The 16,478-nt window shown below is 39.7% G+C and overlaps 1 protein-coding gene across 3 annotated transcripts in view; it reads left to right on the top strand.

Annotated features, from left to right (window-relative positions):
- FAM135B (family with sequence similarity 135 member B) overlaps positions 1-16,478 on the top strand; it is a 206,780-nt gene that overhangs the window by 123,671 nt on the left and 66,631 nt on the right. For 2 of the 3 annotated variants that reach the window (XM_040547333.1, XM_040547332.1), the window contains exons 4-6: positions 4,175-4,314; positions 10,657-10,727; positions 12,458-12,631. In XM_040547333.1, coding sequence (XP_040403267.1) covers positions 4,175-4,314; positions 10,657-10,727; positions 12,458-12,631 — 385 coding nt within the window. Of the gene's footprint in view, positions 1-2,873; positions 2,916-4,174; positions 4,315-10,656; positions 10,728-12,457; positions 12,632-16,478 lie in introns of those variants that run through there. The other variant, XM_040547334.1, reaches the window with a different exon arrangement.

The raw sequence follows: 16,478 nt of genomic DNA, 5'->3' as shown, positions 1-16,478 counted from the left end.
AGGGGAGAGAGGCGATTGTCCCCCTCTGTTCTGCCCTCGTGAGGCACAAACAGAGGGGCATGTTAGGCACCAAAAGTTGATTTCATTATCAACAACCACAGAGTACATCAGATTATACCTACTCACAGGAGGCAAAGACATAGTTAAGTGAGATTTGATCAGATCTCACATATCTCTGTAGGGAACTATGGTTCCTGACTGTGTTCTTCAGGTCCTGGTGCTCTTTGTGGAAGATGTTAAACCAGATTTTACTATCCATTGCTTGCTTACTTCTGCTTTCCTATACCACCTATCTTTGTACACACTGAGATGTTATGAAAAACTAATTTGTTTTATATGGGCTTTTTCATGCCTACCGTAGATAGTCCCTACTTCAAGGTCCTTTCTTTTTTTAAAATGCCATCACTTAATAGTCTGCGAAGGAATTGCTAGGGGTGGTATTAGGATGGCGATATATTTCCTGTGGAAGGAGTAGAAAGAGAAGGAGACACAGACTTTTCAAATTCCCTTAAATGAACAGTGGTGCAGGACAGCTGTCCTGTTCATGCTTGTGATGGTTCCTGCAGCCCTGGGAGTTCTTTCACTTTCCAGGTATTTTGAAGGCTTTTTCCACCCAAAAAAAGATAGCCAGTGAATGCAATAGGATTACGTCTAGCTTAAGGGACACTGCAAGTGTCACAAACACCTCCTAAAGAGGAAATTTAGCAAAAGCCAAATTGCTTTTTTGCAAAATCAAACTTTTCTTGCTGAGTTCACCAAAGCTCAAGCACTTGAAACTGTGGAATAAACAGCTAAGCACAGGTCAATATAGCCTTAGCCCTGGCAGTTTCCACACACTACATCCATCTTCCTTGGACTGCACATGAGTGGTGGGCAGTGCAGGCACATCCTAGAGCTGTTTGGGTAACTAAGGTTTTGCTAGAAAGAGATTTGGGGGAGCCTTTGAAGCTTTGCTCTCCCACCCTACGCTTTGTGCCAGAGGACATGGAAGGAGTGTGCGCACAGGTGTACATCTGCTACTTCTTCTGCCAGCAACCAACTCTAAAGAACGTCAGCCGTGTAAACGCCAACCTTCCTGCCACGGTGTCTGCTAGCAGACAAGTTTGTGGGTTTAGAAAGACATGGCTGTCAGAAAGCATCCCAGGAACAAGGAGAAATCTGTAAAAGTTCCCGGAATGATGATGAGGTTTTCGTGGAGCAGGCTAAGGAAGCGCCTGTCTGGCACGGGTACCACTTGCGAGTGGAGGAAGCTGAAGCAGGGTGGCACAGCCTGCTCGCTGCCTGCACAACAAAGCACAGGGTGCGTGAGCGAGTGCTGCTGCCTGACGAGCAGCGTCTGTGGGGATGTTGTCATCCCCTCTGCTCTGAGGGGCAGGACGCCTGCATTGCCGTCAGCATTGCTGAGATGTCTTCGTGCTGCTGAGCACTCCTCTGAGGGATCTCCTGCCACAGCCTTATGTCATCCTTCAGGAGGGAGAGAAGCAGGCGGCGGCCGTTCAAGCAGGCAGCGATGGGTTTTGCTTAGGGGATGATCAGGCACTCGTCTGCTGCAGTTCTCTGCCAGATCTCTGCAAAGCTATATCTGTGTTCTTAAAACTAAGCAATTTTTGGCCCCGTAGTATATCCACACGCACAGATTTGAGACATCCCTAAGCGTAGTAGCTTGTCTTTGATTTTGACCTTCCCAACAAGAGAAATGACTCTTTGTGCCACCTTGCAACTCTAGCTCCTAAAGCAATTACACACTAGCAGTGGTCTGTGCAGGAGTGCATTTGAAAAGTAAATGACATTAAACTTTCCATCTTAGAAGAGTACCAGTATATCAATATCCAAATCAAATAACATAAAGCTCCCTTTGTCTGCCAGATAGGAATAAGAATGCATTATACCCCTAATATGATTTTTGCAGTGTCTCTAATATGATGAGATTTAAATTAAAATAAATATGACTGCATGCTTTGAAGAGCTAATCAGGCTGAAACGTTCTAGCCTAACGGGTGTAGCACAAGGAAATAAATGTGCATTTATCTAGGCTGTCTGGACTTATGCAGAGCTATTGTGAAGGATATGTGCTGGGAAGACAACAGCAGAGTGAAACACAGGCTGATCCTGGGTGTGCTTGGTAAAAGTCAGTAACAGGAAAATGATTTGTATGTAGTTTGCATTGATAGCCCTATGGGCCTGGTCCTGCTAATTAATTAGCACAAGTCCTATTGCTTTTTAATCTTTTCCTCCTTCCTCCCCCTCCCCCTCCCCCCTTTTTTTTTTCAAGAAGGTGCTTCTTTGTCTGCACTATTCCAGTTCCAACAGACAGGTGCCACAAAAATTAATCATTATAATGACAACTGTACTCCATACACTTGTCTACCAGGACCTTTAGTACTCTTTTTTAAAAAACAAAACAGAACAAAACAAAACAACTTCCCCTTTTTTTTTTTTTTTTTTTTTTTTTTCCATCCTAAATGAACGTTACCTCTGGAAATCTTTAGTCCTTTGTCAGTATCAACTCTCAAACCAACTTCTGCTTGCAAGTTATGTATTCAGCAGCTCTACAAGTTATGCAGCAGTAGCTTTAGCACAGCAGAACAGACCTGTCCTGATTTGAAACTCTTGACAAACCAGCAGTCTCCAAGACTTCTTGACCTGGTCTTTTATCCTACCCCAGCTCATGAGCTCAAAACAATTCTGCAAAGACCCAAATTCCCAGAAGTATCTCCTGAAAAACTGTTATTCTTTTTAAAAGTCGTGTACCTGCTGGCTTCCTGATGAAGATCACAGATCTCTCTCTCTTTGAAAGACTGATACCAGTACACCTTTTTTAAGCACACCTCATCAGGAGAGTTCCAAAATACCATTTGCTAAAGGATTACATTTCAAAAGCTCAGGTCGCTACAGAAATGAATGCTGGAAAAAAGGTAAAGCTGGCTCTGAATACATTTTGGAAGTTGTTTTTGCTCAGGGGCAATGGAAGTAGAATTAGCAAGTGATTCAGATTAAAAGCCAAGACTCAGTTTGAAAGTACCTCACTCCGGTGCCCAATTGCTCATTAAATGGTCACACAGGCATCGCAGACTCCTCTGGAAGGAACTCATTGTAGTAAATGTTGCCTACAATGTAGTTTTGTACAGCTAGGCAAGCCATACTCTGCTCCTGCCAGTGACAGGTTTAATAAGTAGTGGAGTTCGGGTGAAAATCTGTTTCATTCTAAAGCATGCACCTTTTTCTGTTGGATGAACAACGTCTTAAATCCTAGCAGCTCCACTGTAGCCAAAACAAGATGCATACACTGGAGGCATCTAAAAGTTAGGACAGACAAATATCAGCTCAGTATACGTGAAGCTCATTTGTGGTGATGTGATTTATCAGCACACAGATGAAACCATTGACTGTCTGAATTCAATGGGCAGAAGCTTAGGTGTTGTGGTTTCACCCTGGCAGCTCAGCACCACACAGCCATTCCCCAGGCAGGATGGGTTAGAAAATGGCAAATGTAAAAGTGCGAGAACTCACGGGTTGAGATAAGGACGGTGTGCTAGGTAGAGCTAAAGCTGTGTGTGCAAGCAAAGCAAAACAAGGAATGCATTTGCCACTTCTCATCGGCAGGAAGGAATCAGCCATGTCCTGGAAAGCAGGGCTCATCATGTGTAATGGTTTATTGGGAAGACAAATGCCAGCACTCTAAATGTGCCTCCCTTCCTCCTTCTTTACCCCAGTAAATGTGCTGTTGGCTATTGTGCACACTCCCAGGTAGTAACTTCTGGGAGCACCAAAGGTGACAAGAAAACTCCTTTTTCTGAAAGATGCCCATTGCAGATAAAAGTTGAATTTTTATCATGTGAGCACCTACAGTCCATGCTTCTACAGACACCCTAGAAAACATTTGATGCTTTAGCTTTCATTAGAAATAAAGTCAGGGCAAGTGCTGCCACTGGGTTAGCTATTTTCACTTTGGAAACCAACCTGCCTACTTGTGTTTAACACCTGTTTTCTTTAAGTGCCATGCTTGGGAACCTGCAATCCACAACAACAACTTGCTCCATTAACATTAATTATTGATAATGCAAGTGTTTAATTAGAAGTACTAATACAACTGGCCTAGATAATCATGAAGTGTAGGAGAGAAAATAGTCTCCCTGCAGAAATCACATTGTTAGTCTGTCTGTGTTTTGTGCAGGTGATTCCAGCCTTTGCTCGGCCTGCGTGCATGAAAACAACGTTTATAGCAGAATATTTCAGATTTTGTACAGGAACGAAGAGATCATTCTTAATGAATCAATGAACTTCAGAGTACACCTGCTTCTGGATGGCGAAAGGGTGAGTTGTCTTGGGATACGCATAAAAAACAGGAGGGTTGGGATTCCTCTTACCTAACTTTTAGGTGTCCATCACACAGATACCTCCATATGAGATGTTACCATGGGGTTCCTGTGTTGTCACAGGTCAATATAACTGATGGAGGTGAGAGCACAGCTTATCTGACCTATTATCAACATCTGCCTTAGAAGGAGATCCTGTACTTGTCCTTCTCTATGTTGATGAGGGTGCATGGGGTCATTTGTTTAGATGTGAATGCCAACACTGAAAGCATCTGCGTTAGGTCAGATAGACCCTGTGCACTGCACCTATCATGACGAGTAGTCCACACCCTGGCTTCCCAGTGGAATAACATGTTGACATGCTCTAGTACATCAGTATATCACAGCAACTCCAATGTGTCAACCATAAGTTGTCCTTTGTGTACTAGATCACCATTCTGCATGTCTGTGTAGATGAATCTCTCCTGAAAAAATCAGCAGTCTTCTGCATCTTGCTGGGACCAGCTTCCCTACTATCCATTACTGCTACCTTCTCCTTTCTCCTTGTGACTGTTATTTTTTTTTTTTTTTCTCCCAGCAATGAGAATGTTGTGACTAAGTTGCCCAATCCCTTTCCACCAAAGTTCTCACCCTTCTCCTTAGTGCTCCTGATTGCAGGAGTGCCTGGCAGAGTAGCTGGAGCTTACCATTCCTATTGTCCATGCAGGACCCCTATGGCTTATTTGTTCTCTGTCATGTCTCAGCTAGAATGAGCTCATGCTGTGATCCCATTTGGCATCTGTTACTCCAGGCAAGCACCCACACAAGTGAAGTACGTGATCTGAAACACCCATCCTGCAGGGCACCTTTGGTTTCCTCTAACTGAACAGAAACCAGTGTCTCCCACTGACTTTTCCTATGCCTTGAAGCTACAAGAGAGAAGCAATGTTAGAGTATGGGGAGTGACATTTTTTTTCTGGAATTTTACACAGAAAAGGGAGAAAGATTCATTGTACCATGACAATCAGTCCTGGCCCAATGTGCCGTTGCTGTGCTTTGCCTGCACAAGGGCTGGTGCAGAATATATTGCATTAGGACATGCTATCAGTGATAATGAGAGACATATGACATCAGCTGTTTTGTTTGTTTGTTTGTTTGTCTGTTTCGTTTTGTTTTTCAAAATCAGTATGCCATCAAAAATAGGTCCTATTACTTGTGCAGCCAGTGCGAATCAAGGGCTATGCACTGAACCTGGGGCCAGAGATGCTTGGCTGTCCTTCACTGTGTAACTTCATATTTGAGCACGGAGAGATTTAAAATTTCTATTTTCACTAATTTCAACCCATACATACCTGGGTTATATATAGATCTAAATTGAAACAGCTGGAGAACCTAATTTAAGCTCATAAATTTCACATGCTTCCCTTTCCCTCCCACCTTTTTTTTTTTTTTTTTTTTTACATGCAGTGTGATCAATTTATTCCTCCCTAGAACTGTTGTTTTGCGCTTACAGGAAAAAAAATTCTAAGTTCAAGGTTATTAATATGCGTTAGAAAAATGTTCCAACGTGCTTAATTGAATATTAATTTTATCCTTCCACAGTGGAACATCTCTGATTAAACATCCCTCCCCTCAAATTACAGCAGTTTCTGCAGTGTTGAGCAGGGATGATTTCTGATGATTTTTGCATTAATATTCAGAAAGCTATGCACCTCACAAAATGAAAGAAATAATCCCACGATATTGCTTGCAGCTAAAACTTGTCCTGACTCGTGTGCTGTGCCCATCACACTTACCTTTATATAGGAGGTTCCTTGGGAAAAGTAGAACTGCCCAATTCTGTACTTACAGAGTGGTTTTACAAAGAGAAAACTCCATTATCTCTGTGTGATGAAGTTGCTTTGGCTTTTCAAGGGTGTAGAACAAGAGGATAAACAGGTTTGTTCACCCAAAATGAATTTCTGAAGGTATTAAAAAGAATCAAATTAAAAAAGTAAAGGTTTGTAAAACTTCAAGCATTTAGCAGGTTTGCACAATTCACTTCCAGTTCTCTGTTTTCTGCTGTTATATCTTGTCCTCTTGTGACTGTAAAAATTCAGTATAAATATGGGGAAAGGCAAAGTGTGTCACTTAACAGGGCACCCTGCTCAGAAGAAAAGCTATTATGTTTTCAGCTACTGTTCAGAGATGGTATTGCATGTCTATCACATAATCTCAGATGCAATTCTTGCAACAGGGCTTTGGAGAAGTACCTTGAGGTCAGCAAAGCCTTTTGAATATTGTCTCTGTTCATCACTTCTTAACTTATTTAACACACAGCGTATGTCAGTCCTATGTGTGTCTGTTGTGTACTATGGTGGTGTTTTCGGTGGAGAGGCATGAGTCTGTTTGCTGCTTTCTCTGTAAATGGAAGATATGATAAATGGGCAAGGCAGTTAGACTGGGTAATGGAAGTGTTGGGTTTATATGCTCCTTGTAGTTTCTGCTGCCGGAGCTGGCATTATCAAATATTACGTCAAGGGAGTAGTATGCTTTCTCCTCATGGTGCTGGGGTAGTTCTGTAGATGAGGTAGGCTCAATACAAAAAAAAAAAAAAAAAAAAAAAAAAAAAATTGCAGTGTGCATGTTCAGATTAAATTGTTTGCTACTTTTTTCCATTTTTTTTTTCTTTTTCTTTTTCTTTTTTTTTTCTGTATAACCCTAGATAAGCTTAAATATGGAAATATGTCTTTTTTGTCTGGCTTTATATGGAAGAAGCCTCAATTATCCATCTAGAAGTCGCACTGAGCATACCTTTCACCATATAAATGGTTCTTTAAAACTCCGTCATTTATTAGATGCCTTTTTCTGTGTTATCCCAGAATGCAGTGTTCTTTGAATTCATAGGAAACAATATTGCAGGGCTGAGGCAGCCTTTAGTGTTACAAAGTCTAATTTATTTTCATAAGCTTTTGCTTTCATTCCTATTAAAGAAGGAGCAGTGCCTTTTTCATCAAGCAGTAAAACAGGTAACTTGTCTCCTTGCTTGCTGGCTCCATTTGGTGACAATTTAGCAGCTGGGAGAGGACAGGGTGAGGCATGCTGGGATATAATGGTATATTAGATTTTGTACTTTCCAGAGAAATTTAAGTGAGATGGGACAGCCAGATGATTCAGTCTGACATCCTGGCTAAACTGTTAAATATTATGGTAGTACATCACAAGGATGCTCGAAACTTCAGTTACAACTTTTATTGCAGCTCTTAGAAACTAAACCAGAAAAAAAAAAAAAAAAAGTAAACTTGAAAACTTAGAAATAAAAACTGAAATGATGCACTTGATTCTAGACTGGTTCAGCAGAAATAGGAGTATTTTGGTTTCTCTATGCTCTTTATTGCATATGCTACTTATACTTTTTATATACAAATCCCTTTTATGGAACAGATTCCAAACAGTGTTTAATAAAATGCATCTCCCTATCAGTTCTTTCCTTTGGTGAGAGAGGCAGAGGGTACAAACCAGCTTGACTTCTGGACAGTGCTTTCTGGAGAATTTTGTGCGCTCACAGGCAAATGTGGTGTTTTTGGCACAAGTTAAGGGCCAAGGTAGGAGCACCAGGGGAAATATAGGCCCATCCCAACGATGAGGAACTTTCCACAAGACACAAGATGATGTTACAAGAAAGTACAGAGTAATATTAAACTGATGCAAACAAGAAAGAATTAATCAAATCTGAAAGAACAAAATTAATTTATTTCAGCCTTACTTGATTTAGCGGGGGGGGGGGGGGGGGGGGGGGGTGTACAGGGGAAACTGGGGAAATGCATGTACTTATTTCAAAGAAAGCTTTCAAAATCTTTCTTCAGAACTGTCTTATTTCATTTTTGACTGGACACGAGATCAGCATGTGAAACATTTCCCAGAGGTCGGATGTTCTGAATTTCCCTTACTTCTATTTAGTTATATGGAATATTAGGGAAAAGAATAATATTCCTTCTTTCATATGAATGTATTTCTACAAATAAAGGTCTTTATCTCCCCTTTCATGAGTTGTGATTTCAATCATTAATATTCCTGAGAAGTTGAAGAACTTTTTAAAAAACATCAGAAGACCCTTCATGGCTTCTCTGGAAGGACCACCTCCTGGCTTAGACAGTCAAACATGAATTATATTTCAGAGATTTGTTTTCAAGCTGATTTCTTGAGTAGGTTCATTTAAAACTTTACATCTTTTCTTCAGGGAAAAAAAATCTGTCTATCAACTGTTGGGCAATTACCATCTGTATATAACTGTGAAAAACACCATAATAGTCCCAGTAGTGCTTAAAGGAGCAACCAATATTTCATTTAAGGACAATATTATTGCATACAGAAGACTGACAAATAGATGATTGAAATCCCAATGCCTCTTCTATATGAGTTATGGAAAGGCCGTTTCATTTTCTCTCCTGTAAAGGATCTTACATACTTTGGTTCTAATACGTGAAAAAAAGTAAAACACAGCGAAGTCTAGCAAGAATCAAACCTGTATATTAACTTGTGTCATGTAATTTCTGTATGTAGCTGTTATGTCTGAGGGTTGGATTGACTTCTAGATAGGCTTTGTTTGTGGAGAGCTTTAGATACTCAACTCATGCATAAACCTTTCAATGTTATTTTCTCATGAAGATTCCAGTATAGAGCCACAGTCCAATTTTCACTTGCTTTATTATTTACACCTCCGGTATACAAAGAAAAACATGCACTCTCTCTAGTGACAACTGTGACATGATTTTATATGGGTTCTTACACTGTGCTGGGAAGTCTAATTTCAATCCACTTGTGGGACTAAATATACACTATTGTACAGTTACACTGTAATGCTTGATCCTGTGCAGCAGTGAATACCTCTCAGATACCTGCTCATTGCCTCAGCCTGTTTTGGGCTAGTGTCACTAGCCTTCTGTCTCTGAAGATATTGAACTTGTTTAAGCTCAAGCTAATTTCAGTGACAGTTGCAGGTGCTCAGCAGTACTTAGGCACAGACCCAAAATTTCAACCCTCTGTTGGCAGATGAGGTTTGCTTTGTCTGATGCTCTATACTTGAGATTAATTCCTAGTTTAAATTCAGTCTGTAGCTTCAATAATGATTATTTCTTTTGCAACTGCCAGCAACTGTGATTTTTAGTGACAACAGCTCATTAAAAAGGAAAAAGTCTTTTTTTGCTGAAAGACATACTTCCAGATGTTTTGAGACAAACACAAAAGAGAAGGCACATCTTCAGTAAACAGAGGCTGGAATTTTCTTCTCACATCTCAGTGCCTGTGATCATGCTAGGAGAAACACCATATTACTTTGGAAGGATCTACGTTTTACATTTGATTTTTTCAACAAAGTGCAACCAGTCCTTGGCTCTAATTTTTCTTGCTTCCACAGAAAAAGGCACACTGCAGATGGAGTTTCAGCTTTGGGAAACGTATCTAAACATGTTCTAAGCTATGTATTTTATGGATCCTACCTGTTAGAGTGGGTTAGAAGCCTCTGACATTGTCTTCAGTACATTTTTGGTATATTATATTAAGAAGGTGCTAATCTGCTGGAGAAAGTAGACTTCATCTTGCCTAATTTAAGCCATTTAAAATTTGAGTGGATCAAGACCAATGTATTTGTCCATGCTCCATCTATTGTCAATGGAAAGAGACAGGCACAAACAAATCAATTATCCATTGTAGATGTGTGCTTCAAAATGGGTCATCTCACTGCGTGTGTGTACTTGTTGCTTTCCACTGACAAAAGACAGAACCTAGATGTCTCACCTTAGTTTTTTTGTGCCTAAAATAGGGTAAAAAGGTGTTGTCTCTGTACTACTTGATCCCCAGTGTGCAATTCTGCTTTTCCACCTACGTTCCCATGTTTTTCCAGTGTACTATGGTACACAGCAAAGGATACTTATACTCACAGAAAAGGAGTATTTTGATAAAAAAGTGAGTGATTTTCTGTTCACGTTTCCATTTATATTGATAAAAAACAATTCTTATTCTACTAAATATACATTGCTGCAGAAGAAAAGACATCCCAAAGGAATAAAACACAGATTAATCCCTCTTCCAGTCTAATTTAGTTACTTCCTTAGATTATAGTTACTTCATCTGTGTCAAGCTGGAAGTGTTTTCCAATGTTGACTTCTCCAGGTGAATGTAATGAACTGACAGCTATCCTCATGTGCTGTCTCACAAAATCCAATCCAATATTTCATTGACAATCAGAGAAGGGTAATCTTGTTGGTGGGATCTATTAGATGAAGGTACCAGTGAGTCAATTTATTAGGAAAAATCATCCCCCTTTGTCTTCAGTATTGTAGGTGCCAATTTATAAAGATAACTTTGCCTTTCTCTTTTGTAGGTGGAAGATGCATTGAGTGAGGCAGACTTTCAGCTCAAGTTGGACCTGCACTTTACTGATAGTGAACAACAGTAAGTGCTGTTTTAAAGCTCAGTTGGTAATGCAGGAGTTTGTTCAATTGGGAAATGACTTTGAAGTAAGAGTCCTTTCGAAAAAGGATGTCTTTGATATGTCTTTCCTTTTCCTTAGTGTTGAAGTCCTTTTGTTTCTCATCGCTGTATTTGAAAAGTGTACCTCACATTCCTCTATTAACGAACAACATTTTTTCTCTTTTAAGTGAGAGTTTTAAGTGTTGCTCTATCTCTACTGCTATTGAAGTTAAAGGAAATATCATCACTGACTTCCATTTGAGAGGGGCTGTTGTTCAGGAATGTATTTATCTCAGGAGACAACTAAAGGCTGAAGATATGTGTGTGAACATGTTGAGTGCTTTTCTTGTGAGAGAAAACCAAGGCGGTCTTGATATTTTAGGAGGAAAGACACTTCCCATTGACTTTGATCTCTTCCCACTGCATTTGATTCCAAAATCTTGGTGAAGTGGAAATAGCATCTGTTCCTGAGACATAGCAGTAAGCGTAATCCTAGACCTTATTCAACCTTGCTGAATCACAGAAAAGGTTTCTGATGACTTCAGCAGCTGTGTTTCATGTGTTTTTATCCATATCCATAAGCATCTTAACAAATTTCAGGGCATGTGTTTCCTTTATCTTCAAGATACAACAAGCGAAACCTTGTTCACAAAAGCAGGTGGGACTGGACCATCAGTCATCAGCTGACAGAAGAAACAAACGTAAATGAAAGCCAAAAATAAAAAGAAATGCAACTTTCACATTGTTGTGAAATTGTGGCATAAAACATACATTTCATTTCTGTTATCATCTGAATGATTAATCTGGTTTACTTTAAACAAAAGCAGTGGTATTTATAGAAAGGTATTCTGCAAACCTCACTGAAACATTTCTTGGGACTACACCATACTCAACCAAGTCATCTAAAATTTTCTTAGCTCTGGAAAGCAATTGACTTAGATCAGAAGTGTCTTTAATGCTGTAAAATAATTCTATTTTTTTAGGAGTGACTTGCACTTACTTTGGGAGAATGTGGTTAGGCATGGTCTCAGGTCTATATCTCATTCTTCTGCTTTACAGATGTCTTGGATGTCATATGGCTGACTGCACACTAGGAAAGTTGTTCTAATATAGATGTAATCAACATTGAAATAAAAGTCTTGGGTTTTATTTACTGAAAATAGAAAAGCTATTCCTAAGTGTATAATTTCTCTGCAGTTACTTAACCTACTCCTTTGCCTGACCTCTCGCAAAAAGTTTTTCAGAAGATCAGCTATCTAGAAAGGTACTCTGAATATGTTCTGTGCTCTATAGATTGGTTTTACACTAAAAATCACAATCAGTGTTTTTTTCTGGCTATGAACATACAAGCTGAGCACTTTGCTAACTGCATGTTATTCTGCTATTTATTAGTTCTTGATGATTCCAGACCTAGTATATAGGTGGACAACAAGGGTGATCACAAAGGGAAATTGGATCTGCATTATATATATTTCTCTTTTGTACATTATATTTATACTTATTATTTATATTTATTATATATTGCATTTACACTAGGCATAAGTACAATGCAAGATACTCATCAGTTATGTAAGCTGTCTTGAAGCTGTGAATGTTACCAGGCAGTGATAAAAATTCACCTCAAGCCATCTCCCAGACTGCTGCTTGTAGCATGTTATAGGCTGTGACAACTCAAGCTTTCACTAATTCTTGTAAACCTCTTTCTCTTCCAGGCTGAGAGATGTTCCAGCCATTCCCATGATCAGCAGCCGTACACTGTGTCTTCACTTCCACCCCCGGAGAGGTCTGCACCACCATGTTCCTGTCATGTTTGACTATTTTCACCTGTCAGTGATATCCGTCACAGTGCATGCGTCACTGGTAGCATTACACCAGCCTCTGATCAGGTAAAGGACACAGAAATGTCTCGTGAAAGGCAGAGGAGATCCCTCTTCTGAATGCATTTGCTTATTGTATAGGAGAAGCAGAGATCATAATTTAATTTCAATTTTTTTTCGTTATGGGCTAGGATTCTGGAGACTGGATCCAGCCTCTGACACGGGTTCCTTTCTTTGATAAGACACGAAGGGCCTGATCAAAAAACAGCAGTCTGCAGAATTTCAGGGAGACTTGATCTCTCTAGTCCCCATCTGTAACAAGAGAATAGTGAAATTTCTTGTCTCTTCCTTGTCTGTCTTTCCTCTTTAGTCCAAAAGCACCTAAGAACATTAATATATATATTTTCTGTTGTTTTGTAAAACATTTTGGACAGTAGGTCTCTAATCTCATTTCTGGCCTCTGGGCATTAGCATAATTCATAACATGGCTGGAAGGAAGTATGCATGAGTCAATACTGGATAAGCCTCTGTTGATTTTTTCCCTTGTAGCATCATCTGATTTAACCACGGAGCAGTGTAATACTAACTGCCATGGGGCCTAGGTGTGATTTATGTTACCTGATTCGTAAGGACATGAAAATAATTCAGAACTCCTTCAAATAAAACAGGACCGGAGGTCAATATCCTCTAATATTTAGAGCAGGCGAGGGGAAGCAAAGGTCTTTCTGGTAATTTACTTTCTGTCCAATCTTGTCATCACATGATATAAAGAGTGCTGAAAGGGAGGGAACTCCTTGGGTCCTGGAACAAAATGCAGTGTTCAGTATTGTTCAGACCCTTTTACACTGGCAAGGCCTTGCTGTTTACCAAGCGTATATTGAGTTTGACAAATACTGAGTGACGACCACTGTGTCAAAAAGAAAAGATGGTTCTCTAGACTCTCTTCTTTTCTTAGATTTCCTATTTTGACTCAATATATCTTTTCTTCAGTTCTTCGTGTGTATAAATGTATGGTGTTTACCTGGTGCCATTCAATGAATTAAGATTGTAAGAGGTTGAGTAGTGTCAGTGATGTGAGTTGTATTAGTACCTCAGACTGAAAAATCCGTCTTTTCTTCCTCCACTGAGATGCAGGTAACTGCTGTTATGACTTTCCTGCTATGTAGATTTTTAAAATAGTGAATTAAATTGTAACAGACTACTCCTAACCAGATAGTTCTGCTCAGATAATTTATCCATTGTTCTACTATACAAAAGGGTGGAAGAGCAATAGTTATCAGGTTTAATGACTGTTTTCAGTGCTTTGTTATCCTCTAATGAATGGGGCTTCAGAGAGTTGTTACTGCTATTACACGTAAATTGCATAATGAGCAACTGTTCCAGATTATTATAGCTTTCAAAATATGATTTTGTGGACATTTATGAAATATACAATATTTTTACTTAGTGCAACAAAATGAAGATTTTTGACAACACAATGCAGAGTTTCATTTTCTTAAGCCAGTAAAATCATTCTGAAGTGTGATACTGAGGATTTATCTTCTTGTTAAATTTTCAAAACCAAAAGAGTATCGCGTTCTCTAGATATAAATCAAGGTGAACAGTATAAAAGAAATGTCAGTGGCAAGCATCCTGAAACAAAACCAAACCATGAAAACCTACTTGCTTTTCTCTCATCTCAGAGATTACTTGTTTAGCACTGGCCATTGGGATTTACTGGGAACATGGAAAAAATGTAAAAGCACACCTTTATTTTGTAGCACAACAGAGCCCAAATGATCAGAAAGCCTTTTTTGACACATTATAAAAAAATAAATGCATGATTGTTACATTGTGTGGGAAATATATATATATATATATATACACATACTGTGTTTTACTATGTTTTATTTTGCCAACTTAAACCATCCTATTGTGGTATGTATCTTATATATATGTACATTCAAGGGCAATGTGCCCTAGAAGAGTACAGAAACACTGTCTGGATGTGCAGGGATGGGATCAGGAAAGCCAAGGCATTGACAGAACTAAACTTGGTGAGGGATGCAAAGAATAACAAGAAGGGATTCTATGGGTACATTGGCCACAAAAAAAAAAAAAAAAAAAAAAAAAAGACTAAGGTGAGCGTTCTGCCTCTGACAAATGAAGAAGGAGAACTGGTAACAACAGACAAGGAGAATTAAGAGGTACTTAACAACTTCTTTGCTTTGGTCTTCACTGGTGATCAGGCTTCCCACATCTCTTGAGTCTCCAAACCTCTAGATGGGGGCTGGGGAGCAGAGTCCCTCCCACTGTGAGTGAAGAGCAAGTTCAGGACGTCCTGACACAACTTAACTACTACAAGTCTATGGGCCCTGATGACATGCATCCCAGGGTCCTGAGGGAATTGGCTGATGTAGTTGCCAAGCCAATCTCCATCATAACTGAAAAAGCATAGCAGTCAGGTGAAGTCCCCAGTGACTGGAAAAAGGGAAACATCATTCCTATTTTTAAAAATGGAAGAAAGGAAGACCTGGGGAAATACAGACCAATGAATGTCTCCTCTGTGCCTGGTATTATGGAATGGATCCTCTTGGAAGCAATATCAAGGCACTGGCAGGACAAGGAGGTGATTTGAGGCAACCAGCATGGCTTCAGCAAGGGCAAATCATGCCTGACCAATCTGGTGGCCTTCAGTCAACAAGAGAAAACCAACCAACGTCATCTACTTGGACTTCTGTAAGGCCTTTGACACAGTCCCACACAGCATCCTTGTCTCTAAATTGGGAAGATATGGATTTGAAGGGTGGACCATCCGGTGGATAAGGAATTTGCTCGATGAATGTCGGTCGATCTGTTAGAGCAGGTCCAGAGGAGGGCTACAAAGATGCTCAGAGGGCTGGAGCACCTCTCCTATGAAGAAAGGCTGAGAGAGCTGGGGCTGTTCAGCCTGGAGAAGTGAAGGCTCCAGGGAGACCTCATTTCAACCTTTCAGTAGTTAAAAGGGACTTTTAAAAAAGATGGAGAAGGACTCTTTACTCAGATAGATAATGATAGGACAAGGGGGAATGGCTTTAAACTAAAAGAGGGTAGGTTTAGATTAGATATAAGGAAGAAGTTATTTACTCTGAGGGTGGTGAGGCCCTGGCACAGGTTTCCGAGAGAATCTGTGGATGCCCCATCCCTAGAGGTGTTCAAGGCCAGGGTGGATGGGGCCTTGGCCAACCTGATCTAGTGGGTGGTATCCATGTCTATGGCAGGGGGGTTGGAGTAATGTGATCTTTAAGATCCCTTCCAACCCGAGACATTCTATGATTCTATGATTTATTTCTACACATATTTGTATACCTATATCTAAGATAAAAACAATTCTAGACATGCTCTATAAATAAAGTTCACATATTATGTAAAGTTGAAATTTACTTCTGTCTTGAAGTTGTCCTGGAAAACAACTTTGCCTGAAACACAGATATCTACTCACATATCCCCTGTGGACTCAGCTTTTCATGTTTTATTAGATCTGTTGGCAAATTATACATTCTTCCCCAAAGTCCTTCCCTGTTGTCTGTATTTGAACAGAGAAACCCGTAGTGAAAACAGCAGGATCAATTCAGGCCCTTCCCTGCTGGGTAATGTTCACCTTCAAAAAGCTCCCATGGGGCAAGCCTTACCAGGATGCCTCCATTTCCTCCTATTTTTTTTTTTTATTATTACTTTTTTTTTTTTTTTTGAAAATGAACATTTTGCTATCAATGTTTGTCCTGGTTAATAATTCTTATACTGTAAATATTATATTAGATTTGGTACTTTGAACCCTTCACCTCTTATAGAACTGAGAAAAAGTGAAGTTCTGGATTATGGGATTCTTTTTAGGACCCTGGATGGAAATTTTGTGAATCAGCTTTTCCAGTGATCATAACCTTCAGCTTTGTAATGG

Source organism: Cygnus olor, chromosome 2, assembly GCF_009769625.2.
Source record: "Cygnus olor isolate bCygOlo1 chromosome 2, bCygOlo1.pri.v2, whole genome shotgun sequence".
Classification (NCBI taxonomy): domain Eukaryota; kingdom Metazoa; phylum Chordata; class Aves; order Anseriformes; family Anatidae; genus Cygnus; species Cygnus olor.
Note: the sequence above shows the minus strand (reverse complement) of the source record. Positions and strands in the feature narration are given on the sequence as shown.